Source organism: Artemia sp. Qi Xiang Cuo, chromosome 5 (genome assembly GCF_049724085.1).
Source record: "Artemia sp. Qi Xiang Cuo chromosome 5, ASM4972408v1, whole genome shotgun sequence".
NCBI classification, from domain to species: domain Eukaryota; kingdom Metazoa; phylum Arthropoda; class Branchiopoda; order Anostraca; family Artemiidae; genus Artemia; species Artemia sp. Qi Xiang Cuo.
The window spans coordinates 41,154,594-41,176,522 of NC_142798.1; the positions used below are offsets into that span (position 1 = coordinate 41,154,594).

A 21,929-nucleotide genomic window follows, 5' to 3' on the forward strand; every position below is an offset into this window, starting at 1 on the left:
AAATATATACCTATTTATGTAGATATAGAGGGAAATAAAGGAGCAGACAAGATAGCAAAGCAATGAGCAATGAACTATAAGGCACATAACTAGATTGTGACTGAAAACATTACCTAAATTAAAGCCATCAAATCTATCCCCCTTTCCAACCAGGAAGCAAACAGTCTGGTTTTATTGCCTTTGCGCAAATACAGCTAACTTCAACCACCATTCTTTCTCACATAAAATGTAGCAGCCAAATGGAGAAGTTGCCAGTAGCCCATTTTGCAGGAACTGTAAGAACAGAGAAACCCACTGACAGATGTAAAAACTTTAACCCAATCTTCAAAAATAGATATTTTCATACATCCTTTTAAACTGTTAATGGATCTAAACCTTCAACACCATATATAGTTGTCAATTTATGCTGACTTATTGAATTGGATAAACCCTACTATGATTATACCACATATGCTTACCTGATTAGCTGATCTACATGTTTACATATTCATCTATATTTTTAATATTTATAAGCAGTGTTTACAACAATACAGTTTACTATACTAGTAACATAATTTTGCAACTAGAAAAATTACACAGTAAGGCAACATCTCATTCAGCTGCAATTGAATTGTCCCACAAAGAAGCCTACAAATTTATCATGAGGAAAGAAGAAAAATTCAAAGATTGGGATACATTATCAACCCAACCCAGAAAGAAGAGGGGCAAATGATCTGATTTTCCAGATACATGCCTTGATTGTCTACAGTTGATTGATAGAATATTGGAAGCTACAGGGACGCCTTGTGACAAGAGGACATTCAATGAAAATTTTCAAGAAGCACTCTTCTATCCGAGAGAGAAGCCATTTCTTCAGCCAATGAATAACCAACTTGTGGAATCAGCTCTCTGAAGATACGGTGTCTGCAGACTCAACCATTGCCTTCAAGCAAAGACTTGACAAAGATTGGCAACAGCAGGAGTTCCTCTACAACTGGGAAGCTGCTGAGTCTACAACCCAAATGTAGCAAGCAAATCATGACAAAAAAAAACAACCATTAGATGTCATCACAGAGCATTACAAGGATGGAAAATCCTTAAATTCGCTCCAAGCTGCAATTTAAGGTAATGACAGTGGTCAAATATGGCTCAGAAGCATGGACACTCCAAAAACAGAGGAAGTTTTGCTGGATGTTTTCCAGAGAAATTGTCTAAAGATTGTTTTGGGTACCCAGCTGACTGTATTTTAAAAAGTAAGCTGTACAAAAAGTATGGTTCAATGCCACTTTCCAGGGCCATAAAGAGAGAAAGGTTGAGATGACTAGGGTACATTCTGCAGATGAGGGATGACAGAGTACCAAAGATTGTACTTTTCAGCCAACCATCTCAGACTGAACAGAAAGCAGGTTGTCTATAGTTGGGGTGGGAGGATGTTGTAAAGAAAGACTTAAGGGAAATGGGAACTTCCTGGGAGCAAGTAAAGAGGGAGGCTCTTAACCGATTGGGATGGAGGAGTGTGTATAGCTACTTTGGCCTCAGGCCACTTGTTGCTGTGGTGAGCTGTTAGTAAAAGGCTAGTAGGGTGAAAAACCAGTATCCAATTGAGCAAAATTATGTAAAACTAAAACCCTCAAACCTCGTTACCAAAAGAGGAACTGAAAAAAATTGTATAGGTCTATACCAATGAATAGCTAAAAATCTAAGTTATGTATCAATATGGTTATTATTAAAATTATTGAATATCAAACACTTGAAATTATTAGTTTATTGACTTAGCTAAAAGGACCTCTTTTTGGAAATGCCAATTTCTACCATTTTGGTGTATATATCCTTTCAGTATTTCAGTTTTATTCACATATTAACAGAAAGCTGATTTTCTTGTGATTTTAAAATGTTACTTTTTTGCTCAGCCTAATATTTAATCTATAAATAATAAACATAGTTTCTTCTTTTCAAAACAGAGCTTTTTAAAGCTTTTTCTAAAGCTTTTTAAAACAGAGACCACATTTTTAATTTAGGCATATACTGACTGATAAATTATTGGTGAAAATTTTACCAAGAAGGCAGGGCTCTTGTTACTACCCTCACATTGCATCATGGTATAGTAAAATAGGAATGGTCCAAAAACCCATCTCTATTTTTCCGGAATGCCAAAGAAAATTGGTCTTTTACCCTAGCAGTATACTTGCAGTGAGTGGTTTGTTCATCTTGATTCTAGCTAAGCAATGATTTTAATAAAGCATTTGGTTTTTAGTCAATTCTCAGTAGATTTAAAAGACCTCTTTTTGGGAAAGACCACTTTTCTTTGGCATTCCAGAAAAGTAGAGATGGGTTTTCAGACCACCTATATATTACTACAGCATGATGCAATGACTGGTTATTAACAGAAGTCCCACCTTCTAGGCTAGGTAAAATTTTCACCAAGAACTTGTCAGCTTAAATTAAAAATATGGCCTTTGTTTTGACAAGCAATTAATAAAAAATTATATTTAATATTTGTGATTTATAGAATAAATATCAAGCTATAAAAGTTACATTTTTGGAATCCGAAGAAAATCAGCTTTCTGTTAATATGTGAATAAAACTAAAACACTAAAACTAAACTAATAATTTCAAGTGTTTGATCTTAAATAATCATAATAATAACCATATTAATGCATAGCCTAGCTTAAATTTTTAGCTATTCATTGATATATACAATTCTTCTCAATTTGTCTTTGGTAACAAGATGTGAGGGTTTTACTTTTACATAAGAGTTGTTTTTTAGCACTAAGATACTTCTACTTCTACCTACTTCTACTCCTTCTCCCTCTAGAGGGTCCTGACCTTTAAAAATCTGTGAGTTATAGAAGTGATACCTTGCAAAATAGATCTTCTGCTTAAATGAAGTACAACAAAATTGTTTTCAGCTTCACAATTTTGCTTAATCACAATTTATAAGGTTTTAAAGATATACAAATACATTTCCTAAATTTTGAAAATAAAACATTGATATGGCTTAAAATTCTGCTCAAATAACTGAAATTGCATTTTCAGAGCCAAAGCCAGAGAAAAAGAAACTGGTAACTGAAAATTAAGATAAAATGTTGTTTTGTCAAAATATCAATGTGTATAGACCTGTCATGTAGGCAAATTTAAAGACCCTCTAGAGTGAGAGGGAGTGGAGATATGTACTTCAAATTACCTTCCCAGAACATACTTTGGCCTGTAGACCCATCCCTGAAAATTTCAGGTAAATATTTACCAAATCATATTATTGAGTTATGACTAAAGTGAATATACCACTTGATGCCCTTGTATATTCTCTATATAAAAATGATAACAATTTTTGTTGGAAAAAAACTTTAGCCCCCACCCCTATGCATACAAATTCAGGGTAGGCCTATATATTTGGGTCAATATACACCAAATCCTATTATTTAGTTAGTACTAAATTTAATACACCATTCCATGCCTTTTTTATGCTTATTAAAAATTTTATAAGCATTTCTATTGGAAATGAATTTCAGCCCCCCCCCCCTATATAGGCTATACCTTACCTAACCTAACCCTGAATTGGCATATATATGGAGGGGGGGGCTGAAATTCATTTCCAATAGAAATGCTTATTATATTCGTAATCAGTATAAAAAAAGGCATTACATGGTGTATTCACTTTAGTCCTAACTCAATAATCTGATTTGGTATATATTGACCTATATTTGCACTTTAGGGGGGTGGGGGGGAAAGTTTAAACTTACCTCTCAATTACATCAGAATTAAAATTTACCCCCACCCCCTAATGTGCAAATATATACCCTGAATGATTATTATAGGCTATTTGTAAGAGCACATAAAAGGCATTGAGTGATATATTCACTTTAGTTGTAACTCAATAATATGATTTAGTAAATATTTACCAGGTTTCATTTTCCTAACCTAACCCCATTCCAAGATAGTCAAGAGTAGCTAAAGTAGAATTTTGGTCAATATATACCAAATCTTATTATTGAGTTAGGACTAAAGTGAATACACCATTTGATTCCTTTTTTTAGGCTGATTACGAAAATAATAAGCATTTCTATCGGAAATGAATTTCAGCCCCCCCCCCCTATATATGCCAATTCAGGGTTAGGTTAAGTATCGCCTATATAGAGAGGGGGGGAGGTCTGAAATTCATTTCCGATAGAAATGCTTAATTTATTCGTAATCAGCATAAAAAAAGGCATCAAATGGTGTATTCACTTTATTTGAAACTCAATAATATGATTTGGTATATATTGACCAGAATTTTACCAATAATATGATTTGGTATATATTAACCAGAATTTTACCAACGGCCCTATAATTTTACTTAATTGGATAGGCTACTGTTTTTTTTACCCTAGGCTGGGTGAAGCTAAACAAGCCTAGGCCTAAATAAAAATTATGACAGAAAGATTGTACAGCCTGGATAAATCAAACAAAGACAATACCCTATCAACCTACCATTTATATTAAGACGAAAAGTGTCTAATAGTTCAAACAGACTGCTAAACAGTAATCTACTATTTCCCTCCAATAGATTTTTTGTTTGTTTATACGCTGGTTGCTGCTGCAATCCGAATCATAAAATGAAATACTTAGGTTATGTTCGGAAATATTGAGATTTCAACAAGAAACAGTAATTTTGAGTATGTAAGGAATAGAATTTGATATAATTTCTGAAGAAACTTTTCTTTTCTTTAAATAACCTAAGCTAAACAGGGTCAATTTTAAGTATTGACGGCGTTAAATTTAAATCAGGACAACGTGTCAGCCTCCAGTGAATGATTGATCGAGGAAAACGGACAACGCGGTAAAATTAAAAAAAATTTGCACAGGCTTTTATTTCGGGTAAGAGCATTTACAATATTTGGATTAGGATCGATTAATGAATTCCCACCCTCTAATGGGGGTTCCTTCTGGGGGAAGTGTCACAGTGGGAACTAGCCATCCACAACAGACAAACCATACACAAACAGGATCAGCACTAGTAGGACTGTCTCCTCCACAAACATCATTCTCACCACCACACATAGCATACTCACCATCTCACACCCAGCAATTTCCAGTATACTCTGGACAGCCCCATCAAACACCTATACAATTTCGTCACTCAACATAGGCCTATCAAGATACTCAAGGGCCCCCTACAGTTTACTATGCACCTCTGCCATATTCAAGTCATCAAGGTTATTTATACCATGCACCCAAAATTTACAATTTGTACCCTCAGTAAGTGTCCATAATAGATTTTCAGGGTTGTCAGTTGATTATCCTCCCCTCCCCCAAGAAGAAGAGGAGGACATCACAAATGTTGTAAATCCTATGGATGCTGAAGGGATCAGTGATTTCCTGAGAAGAAATGGTAAGAGAAGTGGGTCACCTCTTGAGCAAGAAACTTCTAAGCCTAAAACCTCCTATAGTTGAATGACATCCAGAAAAATTCAGAACTAGAAATAATAGAATAGAGGCAACTAGTGACTTTAAAAGCAGTGAATCAGGGACTAATCTAACAGTGGTTTTCACCTCACAGGTAAAACTTCCATCAGACAGAGTAATCACTCTAGAACTTAAGAAAATTCTCCAAACAGAAAAATTTGACTTTTACTCAAACTATGATAGAAATAGACTATCAGTTAGTCCCCAAAGCCGCGCCACGCCAAAATGACGGCGGCAAATGTGTGATTCAGGAATTTTTTTGGTGGCGTGCTGCTGATTTTTCTGATTAAAAATAATAATAAAAATTCCACTTCACCAAGCACGTTCAACCTCAATTTTAGTAAGGATTTTTAAATGGTTGGCTAAAAACATACAAGAACAACATGACAAAACAGGAATTTTTTGGGCAGTGTTGAAAGTGTTTATGTTCACCGTCAATCAGACCAAGTAGAATTCTCATTTTTAGCCACTAGACCCAGGGAAACCTATGTTGTGTTTATGTTTAACATCGCATTGTTCCTATAAAATCCTGTGTTTAGTCATTTCCTTCTTGTTAATGATTTGGGCTAATGTGTGTATAACTTTCAAAGTTTGAAGTTCAAACATCTCGTGTTCATCAAATACATACAAAAAGGAAGTGAAGAAAACAAACAAATAACAACATTGAAAAAGCACTGTATACAAATCAAATACCATGGCTTAACAACACCAACAATTTTAAATCAGCGGTTACATCACTTCAGTTACAGTTGATGTAACAAAAGTGAGTTTGTTCACTCTGCCTGGAGCCATTGATCTTTTTGCAGTCACTATTGGTCCTGTTGTGCTAAAAAGCCATTTAGCTGGGGCACATGTGGCCGGTACAGCCAGAACTTGATGAGTGTAATCAGCCACTCGCGGGATTTGATACTAGTATTGGACCTTGGGGTCCCACAGAATGCGGCAAATGGGCTCCTTCTTTGTATCTGCTGAAATAAGTTGTTTTATAAGGGAGAACAAACCTGCACCTTCACCATAGGGCTCTTGAGCCCTACACTACAGGAGGAACTAAACTGCACCTTTACCCTCTTTTCTTGTCAACACGGAATAACCCTCCGAAATTCTTTTTTGAAAGAAGTGGTCAAGTTATAACGTTTCAACTCAAATTTTAAGGCTACTTCAACTTCAGTGTGCTCTGCTAACTGTGCAAAAAAATGTAATTCATTTCTATAGATATATTTCTATACTAGCTCTAGCTAATCTACCAAGCGGGAAACTACCGCAAATCAGCATCGATAAATAAATGAAACCCAAAAATAACAATAAATAACTGAGTCAAACTCAAAACAAGCAGAAATTAACATAAGTTGGGCTCAAAACCCCTATGCCTTCCCAAGGCCAGGACATAATTTTCACTTTACTGAAAAAATATTTACTTTTATAACTTTAATAAATCAAATAATATTAACATTTTGATTACTAAATATCAGTATATGTATATTAAACTGACAATGCATATTCAATTGTAGTTTTGTCAGTGAAGTACAAATTATGTTCTGGCCTTGGGTTTTGAGCCCAACTTATGTTAATTTCTGCTTGTTTTGAGTTTGACTCGGTTATTTATTGTAATTTCTGTTCGTTTTGGGTTTCATTTATTTATCAATGTTGATTTGTGGTAGTTTAATGCTTGGTAGATTATTTGATTTTATTTTTGCTCATTTTTGGTTTAATGGAGTTCTTTACTTTTCTTTGAAAAAACTTATTTTTTGGAAACAGTTTTTTTAATTAATTTCTGTTTGTTTTATATTGACATAGTCATTTCAGGGAAAAAGAAAATCATACTTTAAATTTTTTTGTTTTTTTAAGAATTTATAGTTTGGCCTGCTATTTGTATGGTGGGAAACAATTTTCAGCAAAATTTAACAACATAGACCCTTATAAAAATCTGGACACAAATAGTAGTGTTTGATTTAGTTTCATACCTCCTCTAGTTGACCTGAAATGGAAAACTTGATAACATTTGCAAAAAAATTTGTTTACTTTCTTTGATAGCTTGGATACACTTACGCTATTTTGATTTGGTCAAATTTTAAGAGCAGAAGAAGCCCTGAAAGTTTGAACATAATACCCTCAGTCATTCTTGGGATACTGCTGAGATGCCTTATTGGGAATTAGCATAAACACAGTGCATTTTGATTTAATCTTAAGGCAACATTTACTTTTTAAAAATAAAGGCAAGTGGGGGGGGGATTAGTTTCCCTTCAATCACTTTTGACTATTAAAAAGGACATCAGCCCTTTCTATTTTCAATCAAATGAGTCCTTTTCAAAGTTCCTACAACAACTCCTTCGATACGAAGTGCCCTGGTCTAATCAACAACAACAACAAAAAAATGATTCATTATACCCACATCAATCTCTACTATAAAAATGTCAAGCCTTCCAATCACTTTCGATTATTAAAAAGGGCACTAGACTTTTTGATTTCCAAACTAATGATCCCTTTTTGATTTTCTACAACAACGCTTTCTATAAACACAGTATATGCCCCCAGGGCATAAATTACAACCCTTACCCTAAGCGCTGTGGGGGTGGTTGTCATCCTCTAAGACCTAATTTCCAGAACTTTCAACTACGTTAAACAAAGTGGCTATCTCAAAATTTTGATTGTATGTGTTTCCGGAAATGGTGGGCGTGGAAGGGGTGTTAGTTGCCTTCCAGTCATTTTTGACTATTAAAAAGGGCACAGGCCACTCCAATCTCTAATTGAATGAGCCCTTTTTGAAGTTTCTACAACAACTTCTTCGATATGAAGTGCCCTGGTCTAAAGGAAAATAATAATAAATAATACATTGTGCCAACATTGTTCTTATATACCCGCAGGGCATAACTACAAAACCCTTGCCCTATGGGTTGTGGGGGAGTAACCTCCTCAAAAAACATATTTTCTCTCTGGAAATCAGTTACTCTGAACAAAATGGCTATCTTATAGTTTTGATTGGATGTGTTTAGGGAAACGGTGGGCATGGAAGGGGTGTTAGCTGCCTTCCAATCACTTTCAACTATTAAAAAGGGCACTAGTTATTCCAATTTCCAATCAAATGAACCCTTTTTGAAGTTTCTATGACAACTCCTTTTATACAAAGTGGCCTGGTCTAAAGAAATTATACATTGCGCCAACATTGTTCTTTACTTAGACAGCTTGATTTCGCTGCCTATGACAACATCCTGAATTGCCTAATGCTCATTTATCTATCTTTTTTCATCCGAAAAATCAGAAAGAAAAATGAACAGAATTTTAACGTGGAAGGTAGAATTCTTCTTCTATTTAACAGCGGGCGGGCTTTTCAGTGTAACTATTTAGCCCTTTTCCTATTGCTTCACTCTGGGCTACAGAGCTACTGGCTTGATTGCCTCATATTTATTAGATATATTCAGATATCTTTCAGCAGATCTTTCGACTCTAGGAGTTCAAATATAAAATGATAGATGTCGATTTCTATGCTCTGTGTGCAGGTATAGTTGGCTAGGCTCTTGGCTGATAGTGGGATTTTGTGGTGTTTGAAGTATTTTAACAGTTTACAAAGCAAGGTATGTTGTGCAGACGTCAGCATATTACATTCAAATTGGCAATGGTCAATTGTTTCATTATTCATATTACAATGCCTGCAAAGAGGGGACAGGGTAATTGAACCACTTGAATTAGGAAACTTATACGAGAATGCAAGGAAATTTAGTCCATTTGTTCCAGAACGAATTCTATTATAAATTTTAGAAAGATACTTATTGGTTAGGGGGGAAAGGATAGGGTTAATCTTATTAAAATTAATATCTGATAGCCTCCATCGGTTAATATCTCTAATTGGGATTGGTCTCCCACTTGGCTGGTCAAAATTTATAGCATTTTTTGCTATTTCATCAACCTGATGATTACCACTTATGCCAGAGTGGCTAGGAATGTACTGAAAGTAAGTTTTTATGCCACTTGAAGCAAGATTATCAATAATACTGAGACAATGATAAGTGTCAATGTCCAACTTATATTGAGAAGATGAGGCCAGCAACTCTAGGCTTGATAAAGAGTCAGAATAGATGATAATATTATTCGAATTTTAAATCAAAGGTTAGTTTTTCTTAAGGTGTTCTAATGCCATGTTTATGGCATTCAACTCAGCAGACATTATAGATAAATTATTAAATAATCTCTCTCCCATTGCGATTTTCAGGTGAGGAAGGAAAACACCACTTGCAACCTTCTCATCCATTTTTGACCCATCAACAAATATTTGGAAGTGATTTTTATAGGTAGCCTAATTGTATTAAGTTCTGCAAATTTTTTCTGGACAAAAGCAATGGGGGTTAAATCTTTATTCCATTTTGAAAATTCAGTATTTATTATGGGAAATGACCAATTCCATGGAGGGGAGTGGGGGAAAGTAGGTGCAATAGACTTTGCTGGTACAGGGAACTTCTTTTGAATATTGGCATACTTTTTTGCAATTCCTCTATACATGGCTGGATTTCTTAACCAATTATGTAATGTGTGTGAGCTATTTGATTCAATTTTTGTAAGATGTTTTATCAAGAGAAAGCTACGTCTCTCCCTTATTGTTGTTAATCCACTCTCCATAAGCAGAAACTTGGTGCTTGTGGGTTTCCTAAGACCAAATATGAGACGTATTATATCATTTTGTGTTGTTTCAATTTTTTGCATCTGGGTCTTTGCACATGCACCATAGACAATGAGCCCGTAGGTAGAATTTTGTTTCAAGAAAAATTTCTTCTTCTCCTTCCTATGAACCGATATACATGGCGAGACCAAGATGACAGTATTTATTTTTAAGAAACAGATTAGCCAGTATGACGATTGAAGCCCGGAGGTCTATATCGATATCAAAAAAAGACAGAAAAAAAAACGGCGGCGTATTAGTGACGCCGCCGCCGATAGAATTAGTGGCGGCGTCAGCGCGCTGATGCAAGCTTGGCGGCGGCTTCGGGGTCTACTATCAGTATATGTTTCATCACAAACTGCATTAAATACTTTAATGAAAATTCAGAAGCTAGATGATGTTGATGTAGCACCTGAAGAGAAAAGACAGGTCAGCTATGGTGTAATCAAGCAAATAGCACTAGATTATTCAAAGGAAGAACTGTTGACAGACCTCAGGGTAGAAACTAATATTGAGATTAAGGAATGAAAGAGGTTGAAAAGATACAACTGAGAGACCAAAAAATTAGAAGATAGCCAGAGTATTTGTTTTGCATTTCAGAGTAACTCTTCCCCAGTCTATTTGGCTATATAGAAGAAAAAGAAGTCTTGAGAGATACAACCGACCAATTATTCAGTGCTTTAAATGCCAAAAGTTTGGCCACACTCAAGAAAAGTGTAGGTTGTCACATGCTGTATGCTTGAGATATGCAAACAAACACTCTTCTAATGAGTGTCCCTTAAAACTAGAAACCAAAGAGTCAGGAAAATACCAAAAGTATGTCTGTGCTAACTGTGGGAAAAACCATTCAACAACATCTGGTAGCTGCCCAGCCTGCCAACAAAACCGTGAAATCATAAAAATTACAGTTGCCCAAAACATACCAATGAAAAGAGTAGCTAATGCATACCAAAGTTATGCAGATGCACTGAATAAGAAGGCTGTGAAAGAGCAACAGCTAGTTGAACCTACAGCTACAGCCTAAACTAAACTACGAACCTAAACTACAGCTAGTAGTTTTTTTGAACCAAAAAACACCCTTCAACAGCTAGTGTTATTTGTATCCTAAGTGCCAGAAGTGATAGACATCAAGGAATTAGAAATGAAAGATTGGATAGTGAAGTTATGTCAACTTATGCACTCACTGTTCAAAGTTGAAACCAATGCAGAAGAAGTTTGGAATCTAGTAAATAAACCAGAATGAAGTTGCTATCTTTTAACATCCAATCTATTATGAAAGGCAAAAAGGCGTTATTAGAGCGCTTTTTAGCAAAAGAAAAAATTGATAGTGGATGCTTTCAAGAAACATAACTACAACTCCAGTATTCATAGAGACTTAGAAATTATGAAGCAATAAGAAAAGATAGAGCAGAACAGTCAAGAGGAGGAATATTAATTTGCATTAAAAAGTTATTAATGTTTCAAAAACTAGATATTGAAGACATCACAAGTTCTAAAATTGAGATGGTAGCTTGCAGAGTATTCCTGGGTAAGAGGGATACAATAGTTATCGTTAATATATATATAACCCCATTGGAAATGAGCCACAAACAGAGGACATTTTCAATAAAGTATAAAAAGTGATGAAAGCCAAAGAACCTTTTATTATTACTGGTGACTTTAATGCCCATTCAGATGCCTGGTTTTTATGTGGATCTCATAATCATAGTGGTAGAAGTATCCTAAGTGCTCTGGATAAGAATGATGACATTGGCCTAGTCACCCCACTTGGACTTCAAACTAGAAGAAACCCAATTGCAGGGGTATACTCTACCATTGACATGACATTCTCTGCAGTAGCAATAATCAATCAACTAAATACAAGTTTAACTCCTGAACCAACCTTAACCAGTGATCATGAGCCAGTGATAATTGAGTATAAAGAATCTACACTAAGAAGTCAAACCCCACCAACACGCCCTATCTTTAAATTGAAGAAAGTTAACTGGGATTACTTCCAGGAAGAACTTACAAGAATAAGTCTTGAAGAAGAACTGGCAACAGTTATGACTACAGAGAAGAAAATTCAAAGATTACAGGATCTACTGATGGAAGTGGCTAAGAAGACTATCCCCATCAAGACATTGGGCAACAAGACTAGGAATGAACCAATGTGGTGGAATGAACAGTGTTGCTTAAATAAGAAGAAACTAAACCAAGCTTCAAACAATTACAACAAGATTCTGACAATTGATAATTATAGAAAAAAATATTAGCCCAGGCAGAATTTAGAAAAACAATAAATCAAGCTAAAGCAGAATCTTGGAAGTATTTTGTTTCAAATCTCAGCTTCAGGGATCCATTTGGAAAAGTGTATACCTTCATAAGAAAGATGAATAGGAGAGAATTGTACCACCATCCACAGGGGCCAACAACCTACCAAGGACAAGTGATTGCTGATGAAAAAACAAAAGCTGAGGCAGGAGCAAGTCATCTCCACCAGACAATAGGTAAGAAAGATCCATTTGAAGGAACCAGCCCACATTCAACAACTTTCACTAAAACAAGAAAAGTTTCTATGCAACAATCAGTATCAAATTACAACAAACCCTTCTCAAAAGCAGAATTTGAACTTGTTCTAAAGGCACTACCAGAGACTTCATCTGGCAGTGACAACATATACCCTGTTTTCTTTAAAAGGTTGACTGATAAATGGAAGGATATTCTGCTGCAACTCATCAACAAATTGTGGAAGGAGGGCAATTTCCCTACAATTTGGAAGAATGGCACATCTATCATGATCTTAAAACCAAATAAACCATACAAAGTAGAAAATCATTGTTTTATAACTCTGCTCCCAGTTGGAGGTAAGATATATGAAAGGCTAGTAAAGGAAAGCCTGATATTTGCAATAGATGAAGCTAACCTGTTGCAGGATATTCAGATAGGTTTTTGCAGAGAGAGAAATACAGTAGATAACCTGATCAGGATGCAGAGAGACATCATTGATGCACTTGATAATGGCAAAGTAATGAATGCAGTGTTCTTGGATGTTAAAGGAGCTTTTGATAATTTCGTTCACAGACAGATACTACAAGGTTTATCTAAAGCAAAAATTGATGGAAATTTGATGAAATTCACACTGAGTTACCTGTCAGATAGAAAAATTGCTGTGACTTTAGGACAAGAAAGATCAAAGGAAATTGAGGTGGAAAGAGGTGTTCCACAAGGCAGTGTTCTTGGCCCAGACTATTATAATGTTGGAGAATTTGATATCCCTCTAGAAGACAATAACTGCAAATGAGGAATCTTTGCAGATGATAATAATACTTGGACAATCCAAAACACAGTGGAAGAAGCAGAAAAAGTTGTCCAAGAAACATTAGACCAAATAGAGTTATGGTCCCTAGGAATAGATCTTGATTTTAAACCATCGAAAGCTAAAGTTATGTTTTGTTCACATCTAAGAGGAATATTAGACCTCCCCAACTTACTCTATTTGGAGAGGAACTGCTTGTAACCAATTGTCATAAAGTCCTTGGAATACACATTAATGATAAACTTCAGTTTAGTCAACATGTGAAATATCTAAAAGAATCCTGTGCAAAGCAACTGAACTTGATGAAGATGTTTTTGTGTGAGAAGCATGGTGTCAACATAGTTACCGCAAGACAATTCTATATCAAATACATAAGACTTAAAATCGATTATGGGAGTTCAATACACAGCATAGCCCTAGAATCTACTCACAGAAAACATGATACAATACAGAATACAGCTCTAAGATTAGCATTTGGAGCTCACCAGAGTACCCCAATTTCTTTTCTCCTGGGTGAGTCTGGAGTGGAGAAACTCAACACAATATAATAAAAAATGCTTATAGTTTACATGAACCATCTATTGAAAGCAGACTTTGATCACCCAGTTAAGAAATTGATAATTAAACCTGGTCTGACCCACACTAGAAATCACCATAGAAAAAGGAAACACCTGAATCCTTTTGAAAAATTTGAAGAACTACTAACTCAGGAAGGTATAGAAATACCTCTTACACAAATGCTGCATTATGAAAAACCACCAAAAATTCCCTCCTGGGATTGGGTTCAGATTGAGTTTCAGATTGATTACATGGAAAAAATGGAAAATAACCCCCCAATAATGAGATATGAATTCCTCTCAGTTTTGAAAAGCAAGTATCAAGAATATGTTAAAATGTATACAGATGGTTCAAAAATAAATGGTTTAGGAGTGGGTTGTCCAGCAGTGGTTCCAGAATTTAATACAGTGATAACAAAGTCACTAAGTAAAGAATCAACTGTTTTTGAGGCAAAAATAAAAGCAATTGAAAGTGCACTAGAATGGGTATTGAGGAAAACTAGTGAAAGTGATGAAAACCATTCAAGTTCCTCATATGCAGTGACTCAAAATCTGCCCTCCAGTCCCTAAAGAATTTTTCAAATAAACCAAATGATGAGGTCCATAAGAGTTATAGTTCTATTCTGAAGATTTTTGAGAAAGGAATAGTGATACAACTTTTGTGGTGTCCAGCCCATGTGGGGTGGCGGGTAATGAAAAAGATGATGATCTTTTGAAGTATAGGATGACAGACCTGTTTATTAAGTTTATACAGGAAAGTGGTAGAGAAAAAGATTTTATCTGATGTTGATAGTAATGTAATTGCTGTATTGTCAGTGTTGAAAAAGGGATTGATTTTGTATGTGTAATAGGTTTGACTGATGGTTTTAGCAATGATATATGTCCATGTTATAAAACAAAAAAATGTGTTATATAATGAGAGAAAGTTTGAGATGGCTAGGTCACATTTTGTGGATGAAGGATGACAAACTGCCAAAATTTATGCTTTTTGGCCAACTGTCTAGGGCTAAAAAGAAAGCAGGTCATCTGCAGTTGGGGTTGGAGGATGTCATAAAGAAAGATTTAAGGGAAATGGGAACTTTCTGGGAGGGTGTAAAGAGGGAGGCTTTGAATAGATTGGGATGGAGGGAGAGCATGCGTAGCTCTGTTGGGCTCAGGTGGCTTGGTGCTGTGGTGAGTTGTTAGTAGCAGTAGTAGTAGTATGAGGGACAGGTGGTTTTTTATGAAGTCAATGCTAATGTGGTAGACTCTGATGACTTAACAGAATGAACCTAAATGGTGGGTTGTTCTAGAGGATATAGAATATATTACGTTTATTTTAACTTGGATTAAGGCAAATAAAATATTTTCTAAGTTGACCAAAAAACTATGTCAGCCATGTGCAGCATGTTTGTGTGGTATATATTTATATTTAACAGAAAAGGGCACAAGTAGTACTGCACCCTAGTCAAAAAATGCAAAAGAACCCTGGGGTAGGTCTTTTGTTGTTTGGGTTTCTACAAGTGATGCAGAGTTGAAGTTGGACAGTGAATGACCAGTTCTTTATATAAATGTTTATAATTTCCATTAATCTGGAGTATACGCCTAGGTTTGTGATTTTAACAGTAAAAACTGGTAAAACAATTTATCATAATCCCACTTAAAGTGTAGAAAATTGTTCAGATAATTTTAGTGATTTTTTAAACTTTAAGTTGGCCTGCTCAAGTTTTGCCAGTTAACCATAGAAATTTCTTACCTGTGCATTGTATACTTGTAAGGGGTATATCTTGTTCACTAAGAATAAATGCAAAGGGTTGGTAGCTAAAGACAGCATGCTTGGACAGGCATTTTGTTGTTTGGGGTTTCCGTAGATAACGGACAGGACATTCTCTTTGTAACGTTTTGTAAATGCTATTGGTATTGAGGGAAGCCTAGATTTCTGTTTTTAGCAAGCAAATCTGGCAAGACACTTTATCAGGAACTTAGAATGCATCAGCAATTTGAAATTGATGTCAACTTTTGTCTGTACAAAGTGACAAAGGAATTTATTTTACTAGTGTATTGCTTTAATTGCTCTTCTATGCTTGTCTCAAAACTTGAAGTGAAGTTAAGTTCGAAACTCGAAATATGCATGAAACTTGACGTTTCATGTGTCAATAGGATAGTTAAACTTTTCTTTGCTCTGTTTATGCTAACCAGCCTTTTTTACATTCAAGTAACTACTGTGGGTCAGGTATTTTATGACTAGTTTATCTGGTTCAGGCTGGAGAGAAGAATAGTACAGTTTGCACCTTTTACTAAGATTTGTGCTAGCTCTGTAGCATGCGTTTCAGGTGTTCTATTAGGGCCCAGTCCAACACTCAATGGTCTACTGCTGAGTGAAGACAGCAGAAAGTATGGGGCTTACAAAAAATCTGTAGATTGATAAAGTAATTTCATATCCGTAGGAAAGCCTTGATCAATGTCTTTTATGATTTTTGAGGAGTTTTAGATCCAGTTGTTATTGGCAGGTCTTTGTGTTGCAAAAACATGCCAAGCAGGGTGTTTAAATTAGTTGCAATCAAGATGACTAGGAATGTCTACAACCAAGTTTTAGAGATAGTTTGATTAGTCAATTTTCTTTAATTGTAAGACTGTTTTGCCTGTTTTGTAGGAATTTATGTTCAATATACAAGAAAATGACTGTTTTGTAGGAATTTATGTTCAATATACAAGAAAATGAATGCATATGACAGAATTCGTCTAATGAAATGTACTCCTTGCATCAAAGATTCTTTAATGCCAAAATATTTATTGTCTTCAATGCTTGCTGAAGATATAATTGATGAAGAAGATTTCAGAGATGTATTATCATCAAAGGGTAGAGAAAAGCAAGTTCAGAAACTTATTGAGATTCTTTCCCAGAAAAGTTCCCAGGCATTTTGGTAAGCTTTAGTGGCAGTCTTTTTTAACTTTCTGGCTTAACAAGAAATATACTAATATCTTAATGATAGTCCAAAGACTATATTCCCCCCCCCCACACACAATTTGAATGTTAGTGAAAACTGACTCTTACAGTCACTGTAATAGCAATTACATAATAAAGAGTGATGAGCCTCCTTTTTGGTGAATGGTAAAAGCACTGTATATAAATATAATGCAGTATAATCATTCCCTATTTCAGCCATTATACAAAGCCAGATCAATATGCAAGTGCTCTAGAGAACATTTCAGCAAGTATAAACATAAGCGACACTCGATTTTTTCATGGGTAGACAAGTCAGATTTCTCTTGAACACAAAACTTGGCTTCACCTTTGTAGCACTAAATTTTTAAAAATCTAATTTTAAATTAATTTATACCAATACATATATACAAATCGGTAATTAGTAGTGCAATGTTATTATTAAATGTTTTTAGCAGTTACCAGTAGGTTTCGAAGTCTCAAGTTGGTTTCAAATGCATTTTGAGAAAATTTCTGCAAAAATATGCATTTCAGGGTAATATACACTGGACCACTGATGGCAGATTAAATGGGAGGAGCTGTTTGTACATGCCAAGAATGCAGTAGCCAAAAATCACTGAGCCATGAACTTACTGTTATGTCATTTACATACAGTGGGTAAAATATATCACATGGTTGGTTACAAACTCATGAGTTGTATTATAGGCATCTCTTGTATTATAATCGCAATTGCCTTTATTGTAAGTGAAAAGATTTTCAAAAGTAGGTAATGCTAGCTGGTTCCAGAGCCATTCAAGCAGGTGGGGAGGGTAACCATGGCAGATGCCCAGGAGCCATGTCTAGGGGGTGTGGCTTGAAAGTTGCAAACTTTGATCAAGTTTTCACTTTGATTTGGCTTTTTTTGCCTATATTTGAGTTGGGAAGAGGGGGAGCTCTGTAATTAATTTTTCTCTTGGAACAGCCAATCCTAGGAACAGCTCTGGCTGGTTCAAATATTTTTATGAGATAATTGCAACTTTGTAATTGTGAATTTGGGATCCATCCAGTAAGTTATTGTTTTTTAGATGCTCATGACCTTACCAGAGTCCTAAAAAAAATCAGATAATGGCTCCATACGGTAGCTTTGTTCTAGAGTTTTTAGACTGGTTTAAAACATAGGACAATTTTGTTTACTATTTTGAAAGAACAAAAAAGTGTATAGAGAGTATAGATAACTGATACATAACAAAACTAAAACATTAATTGCAGACACTTTAGTATTCAGTAAATCAGATGAAACTGAAATAAAAACTATGTTTTCAAAAAATAATTTTTGTTAAAGCCTTTCTTTAGCTTTGTCTACTTAGAGGATCCAGCCTTAAAAGAAAACAAATGCCAGATTGCAAGTAATGATATGATGTAATGCTATGGCTATTATTTTTTTTGCAAGAGAGGTAGATGTGGTCTCAGCTTGAGTTTTTATCAGTGATATTTATTAGTATAAATAATGAATCATTCAAATAAAGCATGGAAGATTCAATATTGGATCCTAAAAGATTTACCAGAGACTAAAAAAATAAAATAAAACAATAAGATAAAAAAAACAATTTTATTTCCAAATGTACTGAAAAGATTTTTGTTTTTCTTTCCTACTCCCTGGTATAAGTGGCACTTATTATGACTAGAAATTGAAAGTTTGGGCTGGTTATAACCGTTCAAGGATGCCTTTGTAATGACTCCGTGGTTTTAATGTGAAAGATTCAAATTCTGAGTATTGCAGAAAAGACATTTTTACTTATTATTGCATTTGGAGATTTTTTTTTTTTTTTGTCTGTCATAAGTATAAAAAGAAGAAAACAAAACAAATACAAAATGCTAATCATACATTCTAATTTTGTTTTATAAGTTAAAAGGAATGTATTTTCAAAACTATATTTCCTTTGATTCATTTCATTCATTAGTATATTCACTTCTGACTTTCATTCTTATGCATAGGATATTGTTTTTAAATTAGGTACCTTTATCTTACTTTTTTTCGTTTTGGATGAAAAGCTTCATAGAAATTTCATGTTTTTGTTTTTTATTTTTTCTTGAGAAATTCCTAGTCTTGAAGGCTAGGTCGTTTTTTTTTTTTTTTTTTTTTACTCAACAAATCTGTGTGAATGTAATAGAGCGAATCTGCTCAAAACTTATAGGAAAGATGCCTTGGATGCCTTGGATGCCTTTACATTTGAAGTTTCCCCCTACCCCGAAACAACCCACTTCATATACCCTCCTCTTGGAGCCTCTTTCTACTTATAGTTGTGCTTTTTTGGGATCAATTCCTTATTTTTTTTTGGGGGGGGGATGTTGTATATTTCACATGAAATTACATAGAACATATTTAGTTTTTATGTCTCTGGTTAAAAAAAAAAACGAAAAAAAACAACCTATCTCAGCTTTGATGGAGTAATGGTTCATATTTGAAAATAATATTTTGAATTGTATATTTTGGCTTTAGGAAGTTTATAAAAATCCTTGACGAGGATCATGATTGGCTTGCAGAAACAATTAAAAGCATAGAAGTTTCTGATGACGAACTGGAATCATTCTTTGCTTCAGGAGGAAGTAATCATAAAAGGATAACCAGTGATTCTGTACAGCAACCAGTATTTATTGATGAGGAGAGAGGTATTGATGTGCAAGAAGACAATGTTCCAATGAACAGACGACCTGCTGCACAGCAACATGTTGTGGAACATATTGTGTTATGTTCAGAAACTTTTAACTTGTTTTAGTCTTGCATGGTAAACATTAGCATGCCCCAAGATCTGAAAATGATGTCTCTTCTGCCTATTCTAAACAAAAAAGAAAAATCTTTCCACTTCCTCAACTGGTAAGAAGTCTAATTCCTCAACTGGTAAAATCTTCTAGTGTAAGGAAAGGTCATAGAGAAAATAATCTATAATTAACTTCTATGATTTGTACAGGGTAAAATATGATACCTCAGAATCAAACTGGCTTCCTGAAACACTATTCATCCACAAATGCTTTTTACCCTTGAAAAAAAAAAAAACTATAAAGGAGAGCTTTTCCATGAATGATGTCCTAATTGCGGCTATTTTTGTACTTCGAAAGTGGACCATCAACTACTAATTGCTAAGCTTAAAAATATTGGACTACCTCCAAAGGTCCTATCTTTCATTAAATCCTATATTGAAAATAGATCTTTTATTGTTCAGATTGATATAGCTTCTTCTCCCAGAGCAATAGCCATATAACTTGCACAGGGTGTAGCCCTGAATTGCCTGTTATTCACACCTTTCCGCTAAGACAGGATCCTCCCTCATATAAATATACCATATGCTGATGACTGAGTGCTATGAATGATAGGAAATACCTTTGAGCAACCACCAAAGTTACAAAATTCACTTTTTTTGTTTGAAAAATTCTCTTCAAACCATGTTTACCAATTGTACCTACTAAATCCACCATCGTTCCATTCCCCCACAAGCACAACATTGTTTGTACAAAATTAATAGTAACTGCTGTCACAATCTCTGAGGCTAGCCACACAAATTACAAAGGTCTGCTTTTTGACCAAAAACTTAATTTGCACCATTGTATTCAAAACACAATAAGATATGATATAAGAAAATTAGAATAATGAGTTTTATTATCTAAACCGTGGGGCTATATTGAGAAGACATTACTTCAGTTTTATAAAAGGGAGATAGTTGCCCCCCACCCCAATAATTTGGGGGGAAACTACAATTTATTAAGTAACTTAGAAACTGTTGCTTGTTTTAAGTTTTAACTTTGCTCTTTATTTCCAGTAGATAATTTTTCTGTTTAATTAATCCATCCTCATTTTCAATATAAAAAAACCCCATCAAAATGCAGAAAACAGGGGTCCATTACGCTTTCTAATACATTCAACATTAGCATTTATGCAAATATACCAACTTGGATACTTCTGATTCTGCACCACAGACTCCAGAGCCTTAGCATCAAGAAAAAAGGATGAGCTTAGTTAATGGCAAAATTGATCTATACTTCCTGTTTTGCAACGTTTGTTCAGGTCAAATTCTTTTCCTCATATTTAAGGTTCTTTTACTGCCTTAAATCTATCAGTTCAAGGTTAGATTTTCTTCTTTTAAAACTTTTGAAAGTGGATACAAATACACCCTCTAGATCTGCAAATAGAACAGAAATAGCATCACTGAAAAATAAGAAGGTAGATATACAGTAATATAATTTTGTGAATGGAAAAGAAAAAGAAATAATTGAAAACGAAATCAAGACTTTAGTCTTTTTTATTGTAATATTCGTAATGTAACTAAATAGGTCAAATCAGTTGTAGTTCGATCATGTAAGTCAGTAGGGAGTAGAAGAGGGGATCTGCTCCAGGAATCATTTAATTTTTATTTCCAATCTAATCAAAACCCCAATACTACTACTACTAACAACTCACCACTGCACCAAGTTGCCTGAGGTCAACACAGCTATGCACACTCCTTCTCCATCCCAATCTTTTCAAAGTCTCCCTCTTAATACACCCTCCCAGGAGGTTCCCATTTCCCTTAAATCTTTCTTTATGACATCCTCCCATCCCAACCACAGACAAATTGCTTTCCGTTTAGCCCTAGATGGTTGTCCAAAAAGAAGAATCCTTGGCAATCTGTCATCCTTCATCTGCAGAACATGCAATGGCCATCTCAACTTTTCTCTCATTATAGCCTTAGAAAGTGGGATTGAACCCCACTTTTCATACAGCCTGCTTTTTGAAGTATGGTCAGTCAGCTGGGTACCCAGAACAAACTGTAGGCAATTTCTCTGGAAAATATCTTGCAAATCTTCATCTGGTTTTCAGACCGCCTATGCTTCAGAACCATATTTGACCATTGTCATGATGTCTCCAGTGACCACAACCGCAAGCCAAATGTTTGGAGAAACTTATGTTATTGATATCCTTTTTCATTCTTAGTGATTGGAATTAAGCATTTATTATCTTTTTTTTTGGGGAAGTATATTATTGCTTTTTCCTTTAAGTTTATTGTGGGTAAGATTTGTTCTGGATTTTTTTTTTTATTAACTTTATGTATCCTAGCTCTTTTAGCCCCC

At 34.9% G+C, this 21,929-nt stretch overlaps 3 protein-coding genes across 3 annotated transcripts in view; 2 read left to right on the forward strand and 1 right to left on the reverse strand.

Annotated features, from left to right (window-relative positions):
- The window catches only part of LOC148952145 (uncharacterized), a 104,329-nt gene that overhangs the window by 31,474 nt on the left and 50,926 nt on the right, over window positions 1-21,929 (reverse strand). The gene's annotated exons all lie outside the window — the stretch shown is intronic.
- LOC148952146 (uncharacterized) lies at window positions 240-21,726 on the forward strand. Its single transcript, XM_089088628.1, has 4 exons — window positions 240-275; window positions 885-1,003; window positions 4,780-4,833; window positions 19,327-21,726. The coding sequence occupies exons 1-4, from the start codon at window positions 240-242 to the stop codon at window positions 19,601-19,603; spliced, it is 486 nt and encodes a 161-aa protein (XP_088944754.1). The 3' UTR covers window positions 19,604-21,726.
- Window positions 16,761-21,929, forward strand: part of LOC148952147 (transcription factor IIIA-like) — a 97,115-nt gene continuing 91,946 nt past the window's right edge. Inside the window, exon 1 of the mRNA XM_089089588.1 lies at window positions 16,761-16,827. The gene's annotated coding sequence lies outside the window, so the exon portion shown is untranslated. The remainder of the gene's footprint in view (window positions 16,828-21,929) is intronic.

Bases quoted from the DNA above. Each gene is read 5' to 3' on its own strand.
- LOC148952146 (XM_089088628.1), top strand. From the start codon at position 240: ATGGAGAAGTTGCCAGTAGCCCATTTTGCAGGAACT. The intron at 276-884 runs GTAAGAACAGAG...TTGTGGAATCAG, and splicing joins TAGCCCATTTTGCAGGAACT to CTCTCTGAAGATACGGTGTC. The intron at 1,004-4,779 runs GTAGCAAGCAAA...TGATTGATCGAG, and splicing joins GCTGAGTCTACAACCCAAAT to GAAAACGGACAACGCGGTAA.